Genomic DNA, 27,689 nt, shown 5'->3' on the forward strand with positions numbered 1-27,689 from the left:
TTCTAAATCCCAAATGGCGCCCTATTCCCATCATAGTGTAAGTTCATATACCCCAATAAAGGTATATTATTCTCTATAGAGGTCCATCAGCTTCATTAAGTGTTTAAGGGTTACCTCTATAGAGGTCCATCAGCTTCATTAAGTGTTTAAGGGTTACCTCTATAGAGGTCCATCAGCTTCATTCAGGTATTTAAGGGTTACCTCTATAGAGGTCCATCAGCTTCATTCAGGTATTTAAGGGTTACCTCTATAGAGGTCCATCAGCTTCATTCAGGTATTTAAGGGTTACCTCTATAGAGGTCCATCAGCTTCATTCAGGTATTTAAGGGTTACCTCTATAGATCCATCAGCTTCAATGAGGGCTCGGGGGGCTGCCTTTTAAATTGGCCTGAGCCAAAATAACACACATACACATGCTTACACGCATGCCCAGTCTCACACACACACACGCACACACCTACACACACACACACGCCTGCACCTACACACACGCTCATACCTACACACACGCATGCACCTACACACACACACACACACACACACACACACACACACACACACACACACACACACACACACACACACACACACACACACACACACACACACACACACACACACACACACACACAGGCATCAAGATGAAACAGTCACCAGACTCCTTGACCTATTTCAAGAAGCATATTTTGGTCCACATCCATACAGTGTTTTAGAATAGGAATCTAGAATCAGGTTATTCATTATGATTCAAAAGGCAAAACTGATCCTAGAATACAGGCCTTAGTCTCCTAGGCGACGGTGAAACAAAAACACCCCAATAACTCCTGAAGTTGACAGATTCCTCAGGACATCATGTATTTTCTGGAAAGGGGCCCCGTTCAAATATCATGTGTATCCTTCCTTCCTTCATTGAAGTGATCATGATTGGACAGGTGAAGTAAAGGAAGAAGGAGGGATGCACTTTTAAAGAAATAGAAAGGGGCTGAGGATACCTCTAGGAACCTCTGTGAACTGGGGCTGAGGATACCTCTAGGAACCTCTGTGAACTGGGGCTGAGGATACCTCTAGGAACCTCTGTGAACTGGGGCTGAGGATACCTCTAGGAACCTCTGTGAACTGGGGCTGAGGATACCTCTAGGAACCTCTGTGAACTGGGGCTGAGGATACCTCTAGGAACCTCTGTGAACTGGGGCTGAGGATACCTCTAGGAACCTCTGTGAACTGGGGCTGAGGATACCTCTAGGAACCTCTGTGAACTGGGGCTGAGGATACCTCTAGGAACCTCTGTGAACTGGGGCTGAGGATACCTCTAGGAACCTCTGTGAACTGGGGCTGAGGATACCTCTAGGAACCTCTGTGAACTGGGGCTGAGGATACCTCTAGGAACCTCTGTGAACTGGGGCTGAGGATACCTCTAGGAACCTCTGTGAGCCTTCTCTCTTCACGCTCTCTCTCAGATGCCAGTATTAGATGCCTTGTATGAGACCGTGGCTTCTACTTTTGGAACAATGAGAGAGAAATAACCTAGGTTCACTAAATGTAGATATCTTCATTCAAGGAAATAACTATGGAGGGAGAGGCTGTAGGCATACCATCACTCTGCTGTCAGCCACTGTTCTAGAAGGTTTTCTAAATAAGTCCAACTGTAATATAACATGTGAATGCTACATAGAGAAGCAGTCAACTAACACACTATTACTAAATATCATAGGCTGATCAAATACTGTAGAAGCCTAGCCCTAGTACACACAGCTCTGTAGGAAACGCTTCGTTAGTGCAATACAATTAATCAGCCAGTAGATGGAGCTACAGGCCGAATAATGAAATAGAAAGTTGAGACAGAAAGTTCAGCAGTGGCGCTACATTGTTTGGGTTGTCATTATCTGGGCAAGTGGCAAAGTCATATAAACCCCGCCTATTGTTTCCGCACGAGAAGTTTCTACTTTCTACACTTTTTACACACAGCAGCAGCAGCAGCAGCAGCAGCGAGCACATGCAAGAGGGATTTCCTCACATCAGCTGTAATAAACACGTAGGGTAGGCGAACCCAATGCAACCCCCCCGATGGCGAGAATCATTTTGAATTTTCTCGATTACTCGCGTCCTCTCCTCCGTCCTCTCCTCGCCTCCTTTTGAAACGGGAGAGGGTGAACTTTGACCAATTGAGAAAATGCCAAATAAAAGTGGCGTGTTGTCAGGTGGGTGTTCTGGCGGCGGGTGTTCCTATAATTAGATTGAAGGAGTTAGTTTGGGGACATAAGGACATCTCTCAATGCTCATTCTGATCAAGCCTACAGACAGACAGTTTGGAGACAATATTTCCGTCAGTGTCTGGACAGCTTTATCGCTGACAGAAAGGAACCAAAGCCAGGGACAACGGACAAGGTAGGTACTGTAACAAACTTTTATGGTTCTCAAAATGTGTTTTTTTCCCCCACTCTGTCATATTAGGCTACTCCTGTATTGTTATTATAATTACAACTAGACTACTTGGAAGAGTCCTTGGTAAGATTATTGTTACACCCATAACAATTATTGATTCCAATTACTTCCATAGTCTGGAAGATTTCAATCTTTGAAATATACTTTGTGACTTTGAAGTATATCATTTATGAGATTAATGTTATCACCACCAAAATAATCTGTTGAAATAAATAATTTTGGCTCTAGTTTGAAATCAATGTATTTTATTTTTTAAAGTAATTTTGCTCTAATTAAATGTCATTGCCCTGCAGATACAAACCAATTCAATTTGTCAGGGCATGGGCTCTACAAGGTTTCAAGTGTTCCACAGGGATGCTGGCCCATGTTGACTCCAATGGTGTGTGTGTGTGTGTGTGTGTGTGTGTGTGTGTGTGTGTGTGTGTGTGTGTGTGTGTGTGTGTGTGTGTGTGTGTGTGTGTGTGTGACCAAGCAGTGTTGCAGTTCTTGAAACAGACCAGTGCCCCTGTTACCTACTACCATACCTCGTTTTAAGGCACTTCAATATTTAGCCTTGCACATTCTACTTCAAAATGTCACACATACACAATCCATGTCTCAAGGTTTAAAAATCATTCTTTAACCTGTCTCCTCCCCTTCATCTACACTGATTGAAGTGGATTTAACAAGTGACATCAATAAGGTTCATAGCTTTCACCTGGATTCACCTGGTCAGTCTATGACATGGAAAGAGCAGGTGTTCCTAATGTTTTGTACAGTCGGTGTCTAACTCCAAGAGACTGAATTGTATACATGTATTGCTTATAAACATGCAAAACTATTTCTCTCCCTTCCTGATGCTTCCTAAAAGCATAGGTGAGATTTGCAGTGGTGATTTTAGCATGTAAATCTTGGTGGGCAAAACAAACCATGTGGGATGCATGCCAGCAAAGCCACAATACATTAATTGCACTATAACGGTGACAAACTGTTACCACAAACTGTTAGGGCCTACATAAAGCTGTCCCAACAGCAGTCCCAACACTTTACCACTACTACACCTGGCTATCAGTGGAGCCTTGTCTGACAGCGAAACAGTTCATTCGGCCTCGTTTACTGCCTTTCAAATAACAGCTGACATGGCTGACTTGCTTAAACAAATGTGGTTTCTACTAACAAATGAGATGTACAAACTATGGCATAAGGGGACGACAAGCGGATAAGAGGCAATCCGTAATTTAGATTAAGACATTAATGAGTGAGCTAGGACGGATGTAGTCAATATAATTATTTGTTCAGCACTTTTGAAATTTACAGCGACAGAAATCAGAACATTGGTTGTTCTTACAGTGTTCTCCCTGTACACCAAGTCAGAACCGTAGGAAAATAAAGGGGTATATAAGCAGACAATAAGCTCTTACAATATTTGCTAATTACATTTATCAAAAACCGGTTAAAGGCTACATGTGCACTAGTAAGTCGGAACAGTAGGTGAAATTTAAGAGATGGAAATCTGGGCTCCCAAGTGGCGCAGCGGTCTAAGGCACTGCATCTCCGTGCTAGAGGCATCACTTCACTAGAACTGCCAAAGGGGGTGAAGTTAGAACTCTGCAGGCTGTCTTACTATCCAGGTCTGTGCCCAAACAATTTGAGCTTCTATTTTTAAAAATCCACCTTTCCAGAAACAAGTCTGTTACTTTTGCCGCTTGCTATAGACTACCTTCTGCCCCCAGCTGTGCCCTGGACACCATATGTGAATTGATTGCCCCCCATCTATCTTCAGCGCTCGTGCTGTTTGATGACCTAAACTGGGACATGCTTAACACCCCGGCCATCCTACAATCTAAGCTTGATGCCCTCAATCTCACACAAATTATCAATGAACCTACCAGGTACAACCCCAAATCTGTAAACACGGGCACCCTCATAGATATCATCCTAACCAACCTGCCCTCCAAATACACCTCTGCTGTCTTCAACCAGGATCTTTGCAATTACTGCCTCATTGCCTGCATCGGTAATGGGTCTGCGGTCATAAAACACTTCAGTGAGCAGGCCTTTCTAATCGACCTAATCGATCGGATAATGATCTCATTCCGTCAGTAGAGGATGCCTGGTTATTCTTTAAAAGTGCTTTCCTCACAATCTTCAATAAGCATGCCCCATTCAAAAAATGTAGAACCAGGAACAGATATAGCCCTTGGTTCACTCCAGACCTGACTGCCCTTGACCAGCACAAAAACATCCTGTGGTGTAATGCATTAGCATCGAATAGCCCCCCGCGATGTGCAACTTTTCAGGGAAGTTAGGAACCAATATACACATGCAGTTAGGAAAGCAAAGGCTAGCTTTTTCAAACAGAAAATTGCGTCCTGTAGCACAAACTCCAAGAAATTCTGGGACACTGTAAAGTCCATGGAGAATAAGAGAACCTCCTCCCAGCTGCCCACTGCACTGAGGCTAGGAAACACTCTCACCACCGATAAATCCGTGATAAATAAGCATTTTTCTACGGCTGGCCATGCTTTCCACCTGGCTACCCCTACCCCGGTCAACTGCCCTGCACCCCCCCACAGCAGCTTGCTCAAGCGTCCCCCATTTCTCCTTCACCCAAATCCAGATAGCTGATGTTCTGAAAGCGCTGCAAAATCAGCTTTGCTAGACAATCTAGACCATATCTTTCTAAAATTGTTGCAACCCCTATTACCAGCCTGTTCAACCTTTCTTTCGTAACGTCTGAGATCCCCAAAGATTGGAAAGCTGCGGTCATCCCCCTCTTCAAAGGGGGAGACACTCTAGACCCCAAACTGCTACAGACCTATATCTATCCTACCCTGCCTTTCCAAGGTCTTTGATAGCCAAGTTAACAAACGGATCACCAACCATTTTGAATCCCACCGTACCTTCTCTGATATGCAATCTGGTTTCTGAGCTAGTCATGGGTGCACTTCAGCCACGCTCAAGGTCCTAAACTATATCATAACCACCATCGATAAGAGACAATACGGAGGGCCTATTGTCTGGACCTCTGGCAGTCTCTATGGGGATGCTACAGGGCTCAATTCTCTGGCCGACTCTTTTCTCTGTAGACCTCAATGATGTCGCTCTTGCTGCTGGTGATTCTCTGATCCACCTCTACGCAGGCGACAACATTCGGTATACTTCTGGCCCTTTAGACACTGTGTTAACTAACCTCCAGATGAACTTCAATGCCATACAACTCTCCTTTAGTGGCCTCCTTCCGTGGCCTCCAACTGCTCTTAAATACAAGTAAAACTAAATGCATGCTCTTCAATCGATCGCTGCCCGCACATGCCCACCCGTCCTGCATCACTACTTTGGACGGTTCTAACTTAGAATATGTGGACAACTACAAAAACCTAGGTGTCTGGTTAGACTGTAAACTCTCCTTCCAGACTCGCATTAAGCATCTCCAATCCAAAATTAAATCTAGAATCGGCTTCCTATTTCGCAACAAAGCATCCTTCACTCATGCTGGCAATAATACCCTCGTAAAAGGGACTATCCTACCGATCCTTGACTTCGGCGACGTCATTTACAAAATCGCCTCCAACGCTCTACTCAGACTGCGTCCAATTTGCTATCACAGTATCATCCATTTTGTCACCAAAGCCCCATATACTACCCACCACTGTGACCTGAATGCTTTCGTTGGCTGGCCCTCGCTTCATATTCGTTGCCAAACCCACTGGCTCCAAGTCATCTACAAGTCTTTGCTAGGTAAAGCCCCGGCTTATCTCAGCTCACTGGTCACCATAGCAGCACCCACCCATAGCACACGCTCCAGCAGGTATATTTCACTGGTCACCCCCAAAGCCAATTCCTCATTCGGCCTCCTTTCCTTCCAGTTCTCTGCTGCCAATGACTGGAACAAACTGCAAAAATCAATGAAGCTGGAGACTCATATCTACCGCACTAGCTTTAAGCATCTGCTGTCAGAGCAACTCACAGATCACTGCACCTGTACATAGTGTTAGAGTTGTGTACATTCGAATCTGGTATCAGGATAAATATAACAATGAGTCACCGATTGTATACTATGTATTTTTTATTAGCTAAGTAATAAATGGCAAATGCAACTTTCGTATATACGGGCTCACTAATACCACGCAGGGCAGAACAGGGAACTGACAGGATGTATGTAAACAGTTGTTCTTATACTGTGATGGACATAAGGCCAACAGACTGGTTGGAACATCACAGTAGAGGCTGGGCGTGGTTTAAACTTGCTCAGCCTATCGCAGGCGTTCAGGCGGGTCCCCGCCTCTTGGCGCTTCTTCCGTCGATGTATAGATTCTTACTGTTCTGGTATCGCAGCCTAGTTAGAACAGTTGCTCAGTTCCTGCTATTGTGTTCAGTATTTTTCCATCTCAGTTAAACCTCGTGATGACCACCCCTCCCTATCACAACTTTTGTAAGATACAGCAAGTCACACCATGTGCTCAATATTGTTACATACAAGGACAAAGCATCTGCTGGGCTGTTATCTACAGTTTTGCAACATGCAGGTCACACCATGTTACTCAGTTCTTGTCACACACACAAACAGACAAGTAGATGTAGCAAGCAGTTGTTTAATCTCATGATGATGCTCAAGTGCACAAATGCAGATACTTCACACAGCCAACATCAGATAATATTTCATCATATATACAGTGCCTTGCGAAAGTATTCGCCCCCCTTGAACTTTGCGACCTTTTGCCACATTTCAGGCTTCAAACATAAAGATATAAAACTGTATTTTTTTGTGAAGAATCAACAACAAGTGGGACACAATCATGAAGTGGAATGACGTTTATTGGATATTTCAAACTTTTTTAACAAATCAAAAACTGAAAAATTGGGCGTGCAAAATTATTCAGCCCCCTTAAGTTAATACTTTGTAGCGCCACCTTTTGCTGCGATTACAGCTGTAAGTCGCTTGGGGTATGTCTCTATCAGTTTTGCACATCGAGAGACTGAAATTTTTTCCCATTCCTCCTTGCAAAACAGCTCGAGCTCAGTGAGGTTGGATGGAGAGCATTTGTGAACAGCAGTTTTCAGTTCTTTCCACAGATTCTCGATTGGATTCAGGTCTGGACTTTGATGTTTATTTTTGAACCATTCCATTGTAGATTTTGCTTTATGTTTTGGATCATTGTCTTGTTGGAAGACAAATCTCCGTCCCAGTCTCAGGTCTTTTGCAGACTCCATCAGGTTTTCTTCCAGAATGGTCCTGTATTTGGCTCCATCCATCTTCCCATCAATTTTAACCATCTTCCCTGTCCCTGCTGAAGAAAAGCAGGCCCAAACCATGATGCTGCCACCACCATGTTTGACAGTGGGGATGGTGTGTTCAGGGTGATGAGCTGCGTTGCTTTTACGCCAAACATAACGTTTTGCATTGTTGCCAAAAAGTTCAATTTTGGTTTCATCTGACCAGGGCACCTTCTTCCACATGTTTGGTGTGTCTCCCAGGTGGCTTGTGGCAAACTTTAAAAAACACTTTTTATGGATATCTTTAAGAAATGGCTTTCTTCTTGCCACTCTTCCATAAAGGTCAGATTTGTGCAATATACGACTGATTGTTGTCCTATGGACAGAGTCTCCCACCTCAGCTGTAGATCTCTGCAGTTCATCCAGGGTGATCATGGGTGCATCTCCTCTTGGCTGCATCTCTGATCAGTCTTCTCCTTGTATGAGCTGAAAGTTTAGAGGGACGGCCAGGTCTTGGTAGATTTGCAGTGGTCTGATACTCCTTCCATTTCAATATTATCGCTTGCACAGTGCTCCTTGGGATGTTTAAAGCTTGGGAAATCTTTTTGTATCCAAATCCGGCTTTAAACTTCTTCACAACAGTATCTCGGACCTGCCTGGTGTGTTCCTTGTTCTTCATGATGCTCTCTGCGCTTTTAATGGACCTCTGAGACTTATCACAGTGCAGGTGCATTTATACGGAGACTTGATTACACACAGGTGGATTGTATTTATCATCATTAGTCATTTAGGTCAACATTGGATCATTCAGAGATCCTCACTGAACTTCTGGAGAGAGTTTGCTGCACTGAAAGTAAAGGGGCTGAATAATTTTGCACGCCCAATTTTTCAGTTTTTGATTTGTTAAAAAAGTTTGAAATATCCAATAAATGTCGTTCCACTTCATGATTGTGTCCCACTTGTTGTTGATTCTTCACAAAAAAATAAAGTTTTATATCTTTGTTTGAAGCCTGAAATGTGGCAAAAGGTCGCAAAGTTCAAGGGGGCTGAATACTTTCGCAAGGCACTGTATATATGGTAATGGCTATATTGTAAAATACAGAATCCCACAATACCCATTTGTAAATAGCACATCCAACTACCTCATCCCCATACTGTTATTTATTTAGCTCCTTTAGCTCCTATTTAGCTCTTCTGCACATCGATCACTCCAGTGTTTAATTGCTATATTGTAACTATTTCGCCACTATGGCCTATTTATTGCCTTGCCTCCCTTATCCTACCTCATTTGCACTCACTGTATATAGACTTTTTGTATTGTATGTTTGTTTATTCCATGTGTAACTCTGTTTGTCGCTTTGCTTTATTTTGGCCAGGTCGCAGTTGTAAATTAGAACTTGGTCTCAAATAGCTTACCTGGTTAAATAAATAAAAGAGAGACTTGCTTCATGATGACTGCTAGCGAAGATTTTGAAAGTATGATATTGACATCAGTCCAATCAAAGCTACTGTTGACCTAGTGGTTAGTATTGGACTAGTAACCAAAAGGGTGCAAGATCAAATCCCCGAGCTGACAAGGTAAAAATCTGCCGTTCTGCCCCTGAACAAGGCAGTTAACCCACTGTTCCTAGGCCGTCATTGAAAATAAGAATTTGTTCTTAACTGACTTGCCTTGTTAAATAAAGGTCAAAAATATATATTTCTAATTACCTTGAACGTTCTTGGATAGGGACTTCTAATGTAACTCTATGGCAGCACCCAAGGGGCTTGACTTTTCTAGCTCTACCCTTCGACTTGGTGGTGACAGTGTCCCCATGAGTGACAGAACACTGAGCCAAACACGGCGCAACGCTCTGTATTTTCTGCTGGCTTGCCCTACCATCACTGAAAGCACTGAGCTAGGCTGAAACGCCTGCATTTTGAAGCTGCCTTACAAACATTGTCCCTTTTGTTTTCTTGAGTATGTGGCTTTATTAACTCAATATATTTTTTACATTATTTGCAAACTGATGTGACACGTATTAATGCCAAAATAACATGCACAACAGGCAAGCCCCCACCAAAAAACAACATTTTATATGCATGTGAATGCTAAAAATGTGGGGCTCTGCCCTGAATGACAGGTCGCCACTGGAGGTTTGATATGCTACTGTACACAACCACTCCCCTGAGGTAAATTCCTCCATAGTAGATTGTATTGTAGTGCCAGTCTGCTATTGGTATATACTGTAGTAGTTCCCAGAGTGAGGTGTGTCATCAGGGTGTGGGTGTGTCATCAAATAAAATGTTATTTTTCACATGCGGAGTACTACTTTACAGTGAAATGCTGACTTACAAGCCCTTAACCAACAATGCAGTTTTAAGAAAAAATACGTGTTAAGTAATAAAAACAGTAACAAAGTTAGAGCAGCATAACATTAGTGAGGCTAAAGACGGGGGGGTACAGAGTCAATGTGGGGGCACCAGTTGAGGTAATATGTACACAACTCTGTATAGTCAGACTGCTATCTCATGACCATGTGTACGTGCAAAAACAGTCTGCCTAGACGTGCCTTGTTGAGCAGCTAGGAGGTGAAACCGAGTGAGTTCTGCGGACTATTAACTATTTCCAATGCTACCACATATTATACAGGGAATTGTTACCTTTTCTATAGGAAGATTCCTATTCACAGTTCTTATGCAGTGAACAAGTTTGACACAGTGAGTGCTTGTGATCATTCTACATGAACAAGAAGTTCCTATCAAACAAGACTTTTGGAACCAAGACTGTTTCTGTCCTGATTCTAGTATGAGTATGTTGTCAACTGTTATGGGTCGTAGTGGGAGGCCTACACGATCCTTTTAGTCTTTACTTAGTTAACCTCAATGACTTCTATACAGCCGGGACGGCAGGAGCGCGAGAGAAGAAAAAGTGTAATTGAAGAGTGGCTGAATTTCTTCTTGAACAGCCAGCTCTTTGGAGTGCAGAGAGCGCTTCACTTTGTCAGCCTCGGTCAGGAGAGCGAGAGATGAGTCATAAGGGTAGTTCCCACTGTTCTGGAGCAAGGGTGGGGTGAACTTTGCCCGATTGTGTTTTTTTTAAAATTCGCTTTCGCAATTCACGTCTAATATATATTGCAGTTCAACTATTTGGAAATGTCCATTTCAGAACTTCTCCAAGACAGAATGTTGAATAAAATAATATTTGAACTTACTCCACCACAGGGATCATCAACTAGATTCAGCCGTGGGTTGATTTATATATTGTTGAGCGGATGGTTGTGGGGCCGGAACATAATTACAAATCATTTGTAGACTGCATATTGACTGCGAGAAACCCCAACGGATGTGTTTGGCTAAAATATCATTTCAAAGCCTGCTTACATTTGCATATGATCACGTTAAATCTCTCTATGCGTGGGAATACTTGAACAGATTTCTTAACTAAAATGACTTAGAGCTGATTTTCTGGTGGGGGGTTTTTGTCTTAGGTCCAACAATGAAAATCCCACACACAAAATTACGTTTATTTTATTTTTTTCTCTCAAAAAACTTGCCGGCCAAATAAAACCACCCACAGGCCAAATCTGGTCAGCCAGTTGGGGAACCTGCTCAACTGGTTTTCTGGGTGGTTGGTCCTCATACCCTTTGGGAATTGGAGACAAAATATCCACAGGAAAGTATTACTAATCAGACTTAAAACACTGGTAGTGTGTTCATATTTCTGTTTCCAGAAGCATGCGCACACTATGTAAATGCATGCAGGCAGAGCATAGTAGACCAGCTCCTGCATGTTTACATTGTTCTGTGCAGGTTTACATTGTTCGGCGCATGCTTCAGGTGATCCTGGCTGTTTGAGTAAGACCTGTACTGATAACTAAAAGTTCTCTCATTGTTGCATATCTGTCTTTCAGACTTGTCTATTGTATGTTGTTCAGGATATTGGATGTTTGTATGAGATTGGATCGGTCTGTGGCGGCGGTTAAGAGTGTTGGGCCAATAACCAAAAGGTCACTGGTTTAAATCCCAGAGCCAACTAGGTGAAATATCAGTCTGTGCTTAATCCTAATTGGTCCTGTAAATCGCTCTGGATAAGAGCATCTGCTAAATGACTAAAATGTCTGGCGCTGTCTCAAAGATCTGTCCTCTGATCTGAAAGAACTGGCCAGCTGAATGATGAGCTGATTTTCACCAAGTCATTTTCCAATCAGCGCAGAAGAAGGTGTGGTCAGATTTCTGTTTTCATACCAACGGGGTCTAGCTTCCAATGGAAAGATGGGGCTGGTGCAGTGGTTCCTATGTCACCTGCTGTGCATCAACTATATCTTTATTATGCCTAATAAACTCCTAATTTCCTCCCCTGTAGATGGGTCTGGTACAGTGGTTGAAGGGACAGTTTTTGTGTCACCTGATCATCTGCTATGGGTTCTTGGTCAGCGGTCTCCTGGTCAACCTATTACAGATCTGCACTCTGCCCCTCTGGCCAATCAACAAGCAGCTGGCCCGGCGGATCAACTGTAAACTGGGATATTCCCTCACCAGCCGTGAGTAGGATATCGCTCTCTTAACTGATGCTGCAGGGGCTATACTCTCTCTAACTTTTGTGCCATAACTGAAATATAAAGTTACTGTAGCTGCTGACACAGTGGTCTATTATTTACACTCTGCGAGGCTAGGTTGTGCTGTGTTATGTTAATGTCATGTTGTGTGTGTTCCCCAGAGTCTGTGGCTCTCCTAGAGTGGTGGTCTGGCACTGAAGTAACTTTCTACACAGACCCAGCGGACTACCAATTCTACGGCAAAGAGAACGCCATCATTGTCCTTAACCACAACTTTGAAATAGACTTTCTGTGTGGCTGGACCTTCTGTGACAGATTCGGGGTCCTTGGGGTAAGAGAACAGGGATTTTTCTCAACTCATCGGTCTTAGATTCCTCGTATCCTCTCTCGTTATCTCCTTCTCAAAACGCATTGGAGAAGAACGTCCAATGGGAGGGACCTTGGAAATGGTCCTCCAATACCGTCGAAGGTGGCAAGCAAGGAATTGTATAAAGACTGAGATTTTCAGACGTTGTTTGATGCCCTCTGTGTTAATGTGTTTGAATAATCTTTCCCTTTCCAGGCCTCCAAATGTTTAGCCAAGAAAGAGTTGTCGTACCTGCCTGTGATTGGCTGGATGTGGTACTTCCTGGAAATGGTATTTATTAAGAGGAAGTGGGAGGAGGATAAGAGGAGCTTTGTCCAGAGTCTTCAGAACCTACGAGATTACCCCGAGAACTTCTGGGTGAGCCTTGAACACAATCAATAATGACACTTAATAGTCAAAAGTTGACTGGGCGTTTTATAGTTCGAGAGGCTATAACAGGTCTTATCAAACTCCTTATTCCAAACTTTCTTTGCAACTATGTAAACATGCATATGCAGTATGGTTGTTCATTTATAGGATTGTATTGATCGACACAATCAATATTGTCACAAGTCTAGGAAGGATAACGTGAGAATATAATGATACTCACCTTGTAAACCTGAGTATGCAGGTTGGTTGGTCAGTCAAAACACAGCAGTGACACTACAGTGACTCTCTGTGTGCCAGTTCCTGCTTCACTGTGAGGGAACACGCTTCACAGAGGAGAAGCATCAGATCAGTATGGAGGTGGCAGAGAAGAAAGGCCTGCCTAAACTCAAACACCACCTCCTGCCCAGGACCAAGGGCTTCTGGGTAGCCGTCCAGAACCTCCGAGGGACAGGTACGGAACCCCTGGGAGCCCCAGAATGACCAAATGCTACACATGTCATGACTCATGATTGTATATCCCCATTATTTTGGATAAAGACTGATGCCAATGATCTTTTGACAACTTAATGTTTTTGTGTCTGTTACCCCTTCAGTTGCTGCGGTCTACTGTTGTACACTAAATTTCAGAAACAACGAAACACCAACCTTGCTGGGAGTTATCAACGGGAAAAAATATCATCCAGATTTATACATAAGGTATATAATAATTCATTTCAGCCTGCATTTTATATTGCAAGCTTGGCTGTGAGTGGAACCTGGGATGGCCATTAGTTAGAGGCTAAACTCACTGATCTCACGGCCCTTATATTGGTTTATTGGACTAATACTGAACAAAAATATAAATGTAACACAACAATTTCAAAGATTTTGCTGACTTACAGTTTATATGAGGAAATCAGTCAATTGAAATAAATTCATTAGGCCCTAATCTGGATTTCACGACTGGGAACATGAAGCTGTTGGTCACAGATATCTTAAAGGTGGGGGCATGGTTCAGAAACCCAGTCAATATCTGGTGTGGCCACCATTTGCCTCATGCAGCCAGACACATCTCCTTCGCATAGAGTTGATCTGGCTGTTGATTGTGGAATGTTGTTCCATTCTTGTTCAAGTTGCTGCATATTGGCGGGAACTGGAATATGATGTCATACATGTAGATCCAGAGCATCCCAAACATGCTCAATATGTGACATGTTTGGTGAGTATGCAGGCCATGGAAGAATTGGGACATTTTCAGTTTCCAGGAATTGTGTACAGATACTTGCGACATGAACCCGTGCTTTGGGGCGGCAGGTAGCCTAGTTGCTAGATCGAATCTCCGAGCTGACAAGGTAAAAAATCTGACGTTCTACCTCTGAACAAGGCATTTAACCCACTGTTTCTAGGCTGTCATTATAAATAAGAATGTGGTCTTAACTGATTGCCTAGTTAAATAAAGGTAATTTAAAAAAAATTAAGTATCCTGCTGAAACATGAGGGGATGGCGGCAGAGGAATGGCACGACAATGGGCCTCAGGATCTCATCACGGTAGCTTATGCCTGCCCATGCCATAACCCCACCGTCACCATGGGGCACTCCGTTCGCAACGTTGACATCAGCAAACCGCTTGCCCACACAACACTATACATGTGGTCTGGGGTTGTGAGGCCGGTTGGACGTACTGCCAAATTCCCTAAAATGACATTGCAGTCGGCTTATGGTAGAGAAATAAACATTACATTCTCTGGCAACAGCTTTGGTGGACATTCCTGCAGTAATCATGCCAATTGCACTCTCCAACTTCAGATCTGTTGAATTGTGTGTGTGAACATTTTAGTGGACTTTTATTGTCCCCAGCACAAGGTGCAACTGTATAACAATGATGCTGTTAATCAGCTTCTTGATATGCAACACCTGTCAAGTGGATGGATTATCTTGGCAAAGGAGAAATGGTCACTAATGGGGATGTAACCAAATGTGTTCAACATTTTAGAGAAATTAGCTTTTTGAGCGTATGGAACATTTCTGGGATCTTTTGTTTCAGCTCATGAAACATGGGAACAACACTTGTTATGCTTATTTTTTTGTGTATTTTAATGGACAATAAAGTTCTATTGAATTGGACAGCTGAAAACATCCCCTGCCTCTTATGCCTCCCATGCCTCTTATGCCTCCCCTCTCTAGGAGAATCCCTCTGGAGTCCGTACCAGAAGATGAGGCTGAATGTTCTTCCTGGCTTCACAAACTCTACCAGGAGAAGGTAGTGTTATAATTGAGGAGAGAGCTCACACTATGGACCAGATTTACCAACTAAGCATTTGCACAAGGTGCAGAGTTTGCATCTATTTGTTCACTATTAACAGAATAAAAACAAAGCGAAAACTCTCCATTTAAATTAGTTTAATGTCAATATCTACTCTTCACATAACTTTGTTCTGTCCCCAATGTTTAATTCGCAAACATTGCACCAAACTCTTTCTGATAAACTGGCCCCTGTTCGTTTGATTCATTGTATTCTTATAGTGTCATGCATCTGGATTAGATTAGATAGAGCTTTATTTTTTTTGAACAGCCAGCTCTTTGGAGCGCAGTAAGCACCAAGGACTAAGCTCAAACTCGCTTAATTTACACGTTTTTATATTATGTAAATTGCCAGGTCATTCTACAAGTACCTCTTGCGTCCCTTTGATATTTTAAGTGGAAATTGTGCACGAGTATTGGATTTTAAAAGCATGTTTTATTAAATTAAGTGCCCTTTTAATATAGACCACATGGCGAATTCAGTAAATATGAATCAAGTCTTGCTAAAGTGCCGAAGTTCAGCATTTATGTCTGTCCTTCATTTTCTGGTCAACCCTGTTAAGTGACCTGAACTCTCGCTTTAATATGGTGAAACTATTCCTTAAATGTTTTCCATTGAACATCGAATAGTGAGATCATAGTGTAAAAGCTGATTCTACACTTTTTGGCCATTTTTCTGGTGGGAAACTGAGCCAGTTGAGCATAACACGTTAACCCTGTTACCCATAAATAGACAGGCTAGAAATGTTTTAACAATTAAAACCATTTTGTGAAGCTTGCATTCAATTGCCACTCCGTTGCACAAAAGTTTCCCGTCCCAGGGGGATTTATGGCTGATTTTAAGAAGAAATCGTCAACCCTGTTACTTCATTTGGCACTTTGGCACACCATATAAAACATTTTATTTAACCTCCTGAGATGGGAACTTGTTTTTTTAATAAATTTGAACATGTGCTCTTGGAGACAATGTTAAAATGGTCAATTAAAAAAATAAATAACTATTTAACAACGTTACGACCCAAACACTTTCATCAATGTATTATTATTCTATTTAACTAGGCAAGTCCGTTAAGAACACATTCTTATTTACAATGACGGCCTGGCAAAAGGCCTCCTACGGGGGCCTGGGATTAAAAAAATAAATAAATAGAATATAAATGTAGGACAAAACACTCATCACAACAACAGTACATAAAGAGACCTAAAACCACAACATAGCAAGGCAGCAACACAACATGGGAGCAGCACATGCACAATCTGGACCATGTACCTCTGGCCCATTTAGATTAGTACTAAATTGCACTGCATTAAAGAGAGTCACAAAAAAGACATGATATTGACATACTATATCAGACATACAAAAAGACAGCTTTAAGGACTTTGAACCCCTCCCTTCCCACTTCCTTGTGGTTATGGCAGTGAAGCCAATGGACTATGCTCCTGTTTGTTAGGTTAGGTTATGATGTGCTCATGTATTGTGCTTCTAGGACCAGTTCCAGGAGGACTACAGCCACACCGGATGTTTCCCTGGCCCTGTAGTCACCCCTCTGCGTGGACCCTGGGCCCTGATCAACTGGATAGGCTGGACCTGCCTTCTTCTATACCCCCTCTACCTCCTCCTGGTCCAGCTGGTCCTCTCTGGGTCTATTCTCACCATACTGGCCACTGTGGCCTTCTGCTCTGCAGGTTGGTCTTATGGGTATATATTTCAGAGGTCATCAACTAGTGGCCCCCGAGCCAAATCTGTCCCTTGAGACCAAAATTATTCAAGTTCACTATAGAGGGCTTGCAGTTGCGTCACAAATCACCTAGCAACCACACCAAGCGCCATGTTGGAATTCCTTCAGTCGTCCACACGGCTAGCTGCGTTTTGCTACCACCAAAAACTTCGGGAAGATTGCCCATTATTTCGTTTTTCTAAGGACCCTGAAAATGGAGGCAGTGGGAGAACTTATTCAAGTAAGTAAATATATTTTGAAAATGATCAAACTGTGTTATTAGCTAGCTAGTTTGCTACAGAAACTTAGTGTGCAGGCTAACATAATGTTAGCTACTATTACATACTGTGTAGCTAGCTACGTGAATTAAATATCACCAGTTTGCTAGCTAACAGCCATAGAGGGTGAAAGGATTAGCTAGCTGTTCCAGCTGTCAGAGAAGGGAGAGTAGGCTACTCTGGATAGGGCAAGGACCTTTGGGAAGACCTCATGAAACTATTCTCCAGTTCGCGTCCCTAGCAAGAAACTGAGGACAGAGATATTTCAACATAATATTCAGTGCTGTCTAATTAGAGTACAATGAAGCCTGTTTCTTTGATGTTTTCTGTCCTCAGCTAGAGCGCTATGGATCCGTCTGCAGATGAATGTCCCAAGAGAGTACCGGTACAGCCTTGTATGCCATGGATTATGTATACCTACAGTATGTTAGCAAAAATAGTTTAAAAGTGACACATGTATAAACATTTTACAACTGGAGCAGGCTTCTGTTCCAGTACTAACACACCTGCTTCAATGTGTCAAACCTAAGTAGTTAATAATCAAGTGTGCTCCCCACTGTAGATCAGGGAGCAGTGGAGGGGAGAACCGCTCATAATAATGCCTGGAACTGAGTGAATGGAATGGCATCAAACGCATGGAAACCATGTACTTGATACCATTCCACTCCAGCTGTTACCATGAGCCTGTTCTCCCCATTTTAAAGTGCCTCCAGATTTATTTTTCTTCACCTGGCATTGTTTTAGTAACAACCTTTAACTTACATGTAAAGGTTAGACATTTTAATCTTCAAAGTATCAACACTTTCATATCATTTCAAACTGTGCAAGTAAGCTGTGTTTAAACTTGTTTTAATTGAACTATTTTTCAAGATGAACTAGTGTTGATTAATCACAGATCACAATTCTGTTGTATTCTCAAATGAACATGACCTTTTTGTTCAGTCATAAATTCTACAATGAGTTGTATTTAACTATCACTATTTCTCAGGATATCAGCCATGTGAACCCATTTTGTAGCTTATGGCATGCAGTAGTGGTTCCCAACTCCCGTCCTCCAGTTCCCCCAACAGCACACATTGTTGTAGCCCCAGACAAACATACCTGATTCAACTCAGAGGGCCTGACGATTTAGTTGACAAGTTGAATCCAGTGTTTGTCTGGGGCTACAATAAAACTGTACTGTTGGGGTACTCAAGGACTGGAGTTTGGAACCACTGGCCTACAGTATGATGACATTATCCTTATGGGCATTTGCTATGCACCCCTTGACATTGCATCTGAAGCAAAGAATAGCTTAACTCCCACACTGTTTACATATTGTTCAGCTATGTTATCAATTTAAAAACCATACCATTAGAAAATGTATATGAGGCTAATCATTATACTGGATTTTGTACATGCTTTGGTTCAAATCCATCCCTTGTAATCTAGGTGGTGAGATGCGATCATTAGCTTAAAACACACAACTACCAAGTCCAATGCCAGATACTTTTCTCAGAACAGCTGAGTGGCACTGTGATAATGAAGATGGTTAGCCTAAGACTACCACAATTACATTGTCTATGTGAAATGTGTTTAAATTGTAAAGAAATAAAATAGTTGACTATAAGAAATACTTTTATTCAATGGTGCTCGTCTCCGCAGAGATGAGACGATTCATTTCACCCAGACAACAATATCAACAAGTCTTTTACATGTTGCACATTACATTTGATAAATTCATATGGTTTAAGGGGGCACTTTTGTCATGACGAGGTGAAGGTGCTCTACTCAAATGGCACAGAATCATTCAGGTTAACCACAGCATATGACAACCATCTCGTATAATTGAGGGTTGTCTCCTTTTCATATCTGGAAAGTGACCAAGTAGTAAACTGATGCTGCAGCATTTCATCTTCAGTGGGAATCCCATCCACATGGGTGTCTTGAGGTCAGCTGGTGAACCTACAGTACATAAACAAATGAAAAGCACACCTGATGTTAAGACTAATTCATTCAGGTGTTTGTCATAAAGATTCAATCTATTGTTGGACTGGAACAAATAGTCAGTCACACAGCAGGTTGTCTTGGCACATTGAGGTCTTTGCCCTGTAATGTCTATACATTTTCCCTCTTATGAATAATCATATGATCATCACTGGAGGATTTTTATTTTGTTTTTGACAACAATGATCTCCATATGTAGGTCATTTTGTACAATTTGCGTCTACCCTTTTCATGGTCATGGCTAGAAGGAATCCAGCTATTGTCACATTAACATCATGACATTTCGTAGCAGATTAGAATTTAGGCAGAATGTTATCTATAAATGCAAAAAAAAATACTTTTGACAAGCTGGTTGCATTCAAGACGAGGTCGTTTTTATTCATCTGTTGTCAGTGTTTAGAGTAGGCCCAGGCTACCATCGTATTAAACACAATTCTGCTCATTTATCCACCCTTACAAAAAAAAAGAGAGCAGTTTTGAAACTGGTATTTTGGACGCATTATTTACATTATTTACATACTGCACGTTTCTCCTCGTATGGGTAATCATGTGTAGTCGAATTGTTTATCAAAGGCCACTTTACCTCCTTACTCCATTTGCACACACTATACAGATTTTTCTATTGTATTATTGACTGTACGTTTGTTTATTCCATGTTTTAACTCGGTTTTCGTCGCACTGCTTTATCTTGACCAGGTCGCAGTTGTAAACGAGAACTTGTTCTCAACTGGCCTACCTGGTGAAATAAAATCCCGTACAAAGGAAACGTCTCTGATATGGCCTATAAACCTATGCGTTTTATTAGCCTAAATTCTCTGTCCAATCTACATCAGGAATAGTAGGCTTACATTATTAGTCTGCAAATGCGATGGAGGCATGCAATCCTTTGTTATAAAGGTGCCTTTATGGTGATAAATGGCTTCTCCAAAACCTTCAACTCACGTGACACTTGCTAAACGCTAGCTTGCAGTCTAATTGTTTAATTTAGTGTTAGCATAACAAAACTCGAAAATCTGACTTGATTTACCAGTGATGAATTGATCGTACAGTAGCAGGCCTGTTACTACTGACAGCTGTCTGGATTGAGGGCTTGACGGTCAGATGGTTTCTTAACTTTTCTGACAGTTCTTGAGACTTCTCACCAACGGTGTTTCATGATTGCGGCGAATCTGTAAACATTTCCCCCCGTTGTCTTTGCTGCCTTGTTACTCTACAGAAATGACTGTGGTGATGAATCAACTAATTTTAGGCAGTCACTCGGCTGTAGTCAGAATAATTCATGCGGTGGTCTTCCAACATGGCCGCCAGGAGGCGTCGTACATCAACTGCAAGCCCTGTTTCCTTTTTCGTGACAACTCACCTTCAACCAGGGCCGCTTTGTGACAGGTGTGACTAACTCTTGCTAAAAGGTATTTTTGTTAGTACATTCTCCTCAATCTTATCCATTGTTTACCAAATATTTTGAAACTGATCAACAGCGAGAACCGATTGTTCCTTCCTCTTGGAAAGTACTGAATAATATCGCATGAGCATGCCTGTAATGCCATTGGTTGGTATCGCTTACACGATAGTGTTGGCACATCATACCGTTGAAAAAGTTGGTCAAACATTTCCACTGGATACTGTAACCACATACTTCATAATATTCGCCTCAGCATACAGTATGTTCATCACATTCCTCTATTCCATTCTCAGTGTCGGTTGGTGTGCGCTGGATGATTGGACAGACTGAGATTAAGAGAAGCTCCAGCTATGGGGTCCCACTTAACTGAGATGGCCTTGCAAGATCCTTCCCAGGGACCACGCACATTACCAATCTCATCCCTACAGCACAGTTCACCTCCAGCAGATTCATTTATTCCAAAGAAAGAATGTTGGTCAGAGATGGCATTGCATTCAACTCAAGTACGACAAGAAGGGTGGAAGGTGCTTCAGCAGTCTTCCTCTTGCCAGTACATGAATATACTGCACCTAAACACATACCGTGCATTCAAAGTATTTAGACCCCATGACCTTTTCAAGATTACTTTACAGCCTTATTCTAAAATGGATTAAATAGTCATCGGGTTCTTGGTCACCTCCCTGACCAATGCCCTTCTCCCCCGATTGGTCAGTTTGGCTGGGCGGCCAGCTCTAGAAAGAGTCTTGGTGGTTCCCAACTTCCAATTTAAGAATGGAGGCCAATGTGTTCTTGGGGATCTTCAATGCTGCAGAAATGTTTTGGTACCCTTTCCCAGATTTGTGCCTCAACACAATCCTGTCTCGGAGCTCCACGGACAATTTCTTCAACCTCATGACTTGGTTTTTGCACTGTCAACTGTGGGACTTTATATAGATGGGTGTGCCTTTCCAAATCCTGTCCAACCAATTTACCACAGGTGAACTCAATCAAGTTGTAGAAATAGCTCAAGGATGATCAATGGAAACAGGATGCACCCGAGCTCAATTGAGTCTCTCATGGCAAAAGTTCTGAATCCTTATGTGAATACGGTATGTTTTCACTAATTATGGGCAATTGAGTTTTTATTTTATTTCATCCAGTTTAGAATAAGGTAACAATGTGGAAAAAGTCAAGGGGTGTGACTGCACTGTAGGTTCAGGGCATGCATCCATGTCTTTGTCCTTGCCATACATCAACATGTATGTTGTGATGTGTTAAATGCACTCGATTCAAAATGTATAACTTTTTTGCACATATGAGATTCTGAAGTACCAGATAAGCCCACTTCAGTTTGATGCTGGCTTTAGTTTCAGCAGTGTGTATGTACAAACGCAGGCAGTCCCTTCTATTAAGCTCCTGTGTAAACATTACCATGTTATGTTTGATGAATCTAGGACATGACAAACTAATCTCACACAGCATTTCTTAATGATTTAATAGTTTGTACATAGCAAACACTAGGAGCAGCAGAGGACCAGAAAGTGTGTGTGCATTCAGCAGCAGGGAGTGAGATCGGACCTTTGTCTCGCTCCTCGGTTGGATATGCTTCAGTTCCGTGGCTCTCCAATCGGAACACACCTGTCTGACTGTCAACCAATCAGTGCTGCCCATATCCTCTACATCTCAAATGGCACCCTCTTCCATATAGTGCACTATATTAGGGTGCCAGTTGGGACATAAGCTTAATCTCCAACTGTAAAAATGGGATCCTCAAAGGTGAAATAAACAATTTTAAAACAAATCCACCAAAAATATAAAAACTCTTTCCTTCCTAGACTCTTCCCCACAGCCTTTGATTGTTAATTTAATGTATGTGTGGAAATAGTTTCTTATACCGTGTCCTCCGTAATTAGTGAATCATTGTTTCTTATGGACTCAAAATCAAACAATGACTGAGGTTAAAGTGCAGACGGTCAGCTTTAATTTCAAGGTATTTTCATCCATATCGGGTGAACCATTTTAGAAATACAGCCCATTTTGGGGAACCAAAAGTATTGGGACAAATTCACTTGTTTATTAAAGTAGTCAGTATTTGGTCCAATATTTATAGCACACAAGGACTATAACAAGCTGGTGTCATTTTATAATGTAGTGTCATTGGAGTCACTTATTGTAAAAAATGTTTCTACACACTTTCGGATAATGATGAGCTTGTGCGGTGACCTCACTAACGTCTCACCATTACAATAATGAGAGGTTAGCATGTCTTGGGGGTATGAGATGTGTGGTGAACTTTCACTCATTATCCAATAAGTTTGGTCACAAGCTTGATGTAGTGCTATGAATATGGGACCAAAAACATTTTCTTTACTATACATAAGTGAATTTGTCCCAATACTTTGGCCCTCTAATGTCAAAGTGCTGTAATTTGTAAACCGTTCACCTGATATGGATGATAACACCCTCAGTCATTGTTGGATTTAAAATGTTTAAAAAATGTTTTGGCACTAAGTACAGCATCCCCTGCTTCTGTGCAATGACACTCGCCTCATCAAACGACTGAAGGCAAGACTTCAGACTGCCTCGACCAAACCTGGGGCACAACATTGTGTAACATTCAGATGTTATGTAAAACAAACATTTCTAGCTGCAATGTTCCACAACGTTTGCCTACTGAACGAGGCCCAAATGTCTGCAGTGAACTTAGATCTCCCCTGCGCTCAACTGTCCCTAATACTCACTGAAAGGAGGAAAAAAAACGTATTTAAAGTGCCATAGCTTTTGTTTATCAAGATCTTCATTTGCCTTGTTCCATCTCATCTTCACCAGTGAGAGAACAACAAGATGTGGCTATACTTATTACCTAAGCTTTACAATATTGTTTATACAAGGAAGGATCCAATCCTATTATTACAGTATGTACAATACATTGCCCTCCCCAGGACATAAGTCGACTACTACAGGGTCATGTTCATTAGGGCACACTGTAGCAAAACGTTTTAACAGATACAGGTAGTGTCTCTCCCTGTTGCAGTCAGTTTTCTTCCGCTTGGTTTATAAGGAACACGATCCAGTTTAGTCGTCCATCGGAAATGATGTCTTAAAGTTCCTCAGTTTAGCTCCATATGCCTGCAGTCATTTCCTGTGTTCACAAGACCCTCGTCTTTCGGTCTCTGGCCAACATGAACAGTAGTGCTATAGTTTAAACGGAGCAGCTGTGTCAGTTCCCCCTCACTCTTCATCCGTGCAAACCTGGGATTGAAAGACAGGAGAGAGGAGCTCTCGATTAGACTTCTGATCTTCACATTGAATCTAGTTAGACCACAATGTGACTGCCAGCATAAAGTCTACCCTTGCAGTGAACTGTATGCGTTTTTCAAAGTAGAAAAGTGTTTGACCTTGACGAAGGGGTGGTCTAGCAGGGTACTGGCGGTCCAGCGTCGTTTGGGCTCGCTCTCTAGACAGTGACCCAGGAAATCCTTCCCCTCAGTGGACAGCTTGTCTGGGATGGGGGGCTTGTGGCCCATACCCACCTTGTACATGATCTGGAAGTTGTGCTCATACTCGTGCCATGGCCTCTGCGTGGTGGGAGAGGGGAGAAGGACAACAAGACCTTTCTAAACACTAACTTCAGACGTGAACAGGGTTTAGATTACATTTGATTACAACACTTCCTCAATCAGCCTACAAACAAAACAGACATTGAGGGTTGGAGAGGGAGTAGACTCAAATCAGGCTAAAATTTTAAACCTAGAATACATAGTACAAACGAATTCTACTACTCTGAAGCATTCACAGTAGTGAATAGTAGTAATAGCTAGTGTTAGGTGGTAGATGTGAATAATAATAAATAATAGTAGTCGTCGTAGGTGGTGAAAGTAGTGAATAATACTAGTGAAGAGGTTGACCGATTATGATTTTAACGCCGATACCGATTAATCTGACTTTAAAAAAAATATTTGTAATAATGACAATTACAACAATACTGAATGAACACTTATTTTAACTTAATATAATACATAAATAATGAAACGTGTTCAATTGTTTAAATAATGCAAAAACAAAGTGTTGGAGAAGTAAAAGTGCAATTGTGCTATTTAAGAAAGCTAACATTTAAAGTTCCTTGCTCAGAACATGAAAGCTGGTGGTTCCTGTTAACATGAGTCTTCAATATTCCCAGGTAAGAAGTTTTAGGTTGTAGAAATTATAGGACTATTTCCCTCCTATACCATTTGTATTTCATTAACCTTTGGATGTTCTCATAGGCACTTTAGTATTGCCAGTATAGCTTCCGTCCCACTCCTCCCTGAGCTCGAACCAGGAACACAACGACAACAGCCACCCTTCGAAGCAGCGTTACCCATGCAGAGCAAGGGGAACAACCACTCCAAGGCTCATATCGAGTGACGTTTGAAACGCTTTTAGCGTGCGCTAACTAGCTAGCCATTTCACATCGGTTACACCAGCCTCATCTCGGGAGTTGATAGGCTTGAAGTCATAAACGGCGCAATGCTTGATACACAACGAAGAGCTGCTGGCAAAACGCCCCGAAAGTGCTGTTTGAATGAATGTTTACGAGCCTGCTTCTGCCTACCACCGCTCAGTCAGATACTTGTATGCTTAGTCAGATTATATGCAACGCAGGACACGCTAGATAATATCTAGTAATATCATCAACCATGTGTAGTTAACTAGTGATTATGATTGATTTTTTTTATAAGATATGTTTAATGCTAGCTAGCAACTTACCTTGGCTTACTGCATTCGCGTAACGGGCACTCTCCTTGTGGAGTGCAACGAGAGAGAGGCAGGTCGTTATTGCGTTAGTTAACTAAGGTTGCAAAATTATATCCCCCGAGCTGACAAGGTGAAAATCTGTCTTTCTGCCCCTGAACGAGGCAGTTAACCCACCGTTCCTAGGCAGTCATTGAAAATAAGAATGTTCTTAACTGACTGGTAAAAAAAATATTTTTTTTAAAGGCAAAATCTGTGCCCAAAAATACCGATTTCCGATTGTTATGAAAACTTGAAATCGGTCAACCTCTACTAGTGAATAGGTGGGTGGTGAATAATAGTAATCGTAGTGAATAGGTGGGTGGTGAATAATAGTAATCGTAGTGAATAGGTGGGTGGTGAATAATAGTAATCGTAGTGAATAGGTGGGTGGTGAATAATAGTAATCGTAGTGAATAGGTGGGTGGTGAATAGTAATCGTAGTGAATAGGTGGGTGGTGAATAATGGCAATCCTAGTGAATAGGTGGGTGGTGAATAATGGCAATCCTAGTGAATAGGTGGGTGGTGAATAATGGCAATCCTAGTGAATAGGTGGGTGGTGAATAATGGCAATCCTAGTGAATAGGTGGGTGGTGAATAATGGCAATCCTAGTGAATAGGTGGGTGGTGAATAATAGTAATCAATCCTAGTGAATAGGTGGGTGGTGAATAATGGCAATCCTAGTGAATAGGTGGGTGGTGAATAATGGCAAAGTGAATAGGTGGGTGGTGAATAATGGCAATCCTAGTGAATAGGTGGGTGGTGAATAATGGCAACTAGTGAATAGGTGGTGGTGAATAATGGCAATCCTAGTGAATAGGTGGGTGGTGAATAATGGCAATCCTAGTGAATAGGTGGGTGGTGAATAATGGCAATCCTAGTGAATAGGTGGGTGGTTATGGCAATCCTAGTGAATAGGTGGGTGGTGAATAATGGCAATCCTAGTGAATAGGTGGGTGGTGAATAATGGCAATCCTAGTGAATAGGTGGGTGGTGAATAATGGCAATCCTAGTGAATAGGTGGGTGGTGAATAATGGCAATCCTAGTGAATAGGTGGGTGGTGAATAATGGCAATCCTAGTGAATAGGTGGGTGGTGAATAATGGCAATCCTAGTGAATAGGTGGGTGGTGAATAATGGCAATCCTAGTGAATAGGTGGGTGGTGAATAATGGCAATCCTAGTGAATAGGTGGGTGGTGAATAATGGCAATCCTAGTGAATAGGTGGGTGGTGAATAATGGCAATCCTAGTGAATAGGTGGGTGGTGAATAATGGCAATGCCTAGTGAATAGGTGGGTGGTGAATAATGGCAATCCTAGTGAATAGGTGGGTGGTGAATAATGGCAATCCTAGTGAATAGGTAGTGAATAGGTGGGTGGTGAATAATGGCAATCCTAGTGAATAGGTGGGTGGTGAATAATGGCAATCTAGTGAATAGGTTGGTGAATAATGGCAATCCTAGTGAATAGGTGGGTGGTGAATAATGGCAATCCTAGTGAATAGGTGGGTGGTGAATAATGGCAATCCTAGTGAATAGGTGGGTGGTGAATAATGGCAACCTAGTGAATAGGTGGGTGGTGAATAATGGCAATCCTAGTGAATAGGTGGGTGGTGAATAATGGCAATCCTAGTGAATAGGTGGGTGGTGAATAATAATGGCAATCCTAGTGAATAGGTGGGTGGTGAATAATGGCAATCCTAGTGAATAGGTGGGTGGTGAATAATGGCAATCGCCTAGTGAATAGGTGGGTGGTGAATAATGGCAACCTAGTGAATAGGTGGGTGGTGAATAATGGCAATCCTAGTGAATAGGTGGGTGGTGAATAATGGCAATCCTAGTGAATAGGTTGGTGAATAATGGCAATTTTAGTGAATAGGTGGGTGGTGAATAATGGCAATCCTAGTGAATAGGTGGGTGGTGAATAATGGCAATCCTAGTGAATAGGTGGGTGGTGAATAATGGCCTAGTGAATAGGTGGGTGGTGAATAATCAATCCTAGTGAATAGGTGGGTGGTGAATAATGGTAATCCTAGTGAATAGGTGGGTGGTGAATAATGGTAATCCTAGTGAATAGGTGGGTGGTGAATAATGGTAATCCTAGTGAATAGGTGGGTGGTGAATAATGGTAATCTAGTGAATAGGTGGGTGGTGAATAATGGTAAAGTGAAATGGTGTGGTAATCCTAGTGAATAGGTGGGTGGTGAATAATGGTAATCCTAGTGAATAGGTGGGTGGTGAATAATGGTAATCCTAGTGAATCCCAAAATAATGGTAATCCTAGTGAATAGGTGGGTGGTGAATAATGGTAATCCTAGTGAATAGGTGGGTGGTGAATAATGGTAATCCTAGTGAATAG

At 42.1% G+C, this 27,689-nt stretch overlaps 2 protein-coding genes across 10 annotated transcripts in view; one reads left to right on the plus strand and one right to left on the minus strand.

The window, feature by feature from the left end:
• The first annotated feature begins 1,991 nt into the window (after positions 1-1,991).
• On the plus strand, positions 1,992-22,357 carry LOC112236422 (1-acyl-sn-glycerol-3-phosphate acyltransferase delta). Of its 4 annotated transcripts, XM_024405013.2 has the most exons (10): positions 1,996-2,385; positions 11,984-12,161; positions 12,338-12,507; positions 12,739-12,900; positions 13,210-13,363; positions 13,506-13,608; positions 15,077-15,152; positions 16,681-16,879; positions 17,116-17,152; positions 17,526-18,802. In XM_024405013.2, the coding sequence occupies exons 2-9, from the start codon at positions 11,984-11,986 to the stop codon at positions 17,121-17,123; spliced, it is 1,050 nt and encodes a 349-aa protein (XP_024260781.1). In that variant the 5' UTR covers positions 1,996-2,385; the 3' UTR covers positions 17,124-17,152; positions 17,526-18,802. The 4 variants fall into 4 exon arrangements, with proteins under 4 accessions (XP_024260779.1, XP_024260777.1, XP_024260781.1 ...); XM_024405011.2 differs by lacking the exon at positions 17,116-17,152 and having other exon boundaries at positions 1,992-2,389; XM_024405009.2 differs by lacking the exon at positions 17,116-17,152 and having other exon boundaries at positions 1,993-2,385.
• Positions 22,037-27,689, minus strand: part of LOC112236421 (mitogen-activated protein kinase kinase kinase 4) — a 62,340-nt gene continuing 56,687 nt past the window's right edge. For all 6 annotated transcript variants that reach the window (XM_024405004.2, XM_024405008.2, XM_024405006.2 and 3 more), the window contains 2 exons: positions 23,955-24,134; positions 22,037-23,808 (listed from right to left, as the gene is read on the minus strand). In XM_024405004.2, the coding sequence (XP_024260772.2) occupies positions 23,788-23,808; positions 23,955-24,134 (201 nt within the window). In that variant the 3' untranslated portion in view covers positions 22,037-23,787. The remainder of the gene's footprint in view (positions 23,809-23,954; positions 24,135-27,689) is intronic.

This window comes from Oncorhynchus tshawytscha, linkage group LG01 (assembly GCF_018296145.1).
Source record: "Oncorhynchus tshawytscha isolate Ot180627B linkage group LG01, Otsh_v2.0, whole genome shotgun sequence".
NCBI classification, from domain to species: domain Eukaryota; kingdom Metazoa; phylum Chordata; class Actinopteri; order Salmoniformes; family Salmonidae; genus Oncorhynchus; species Oncorhynchus tshawytscha.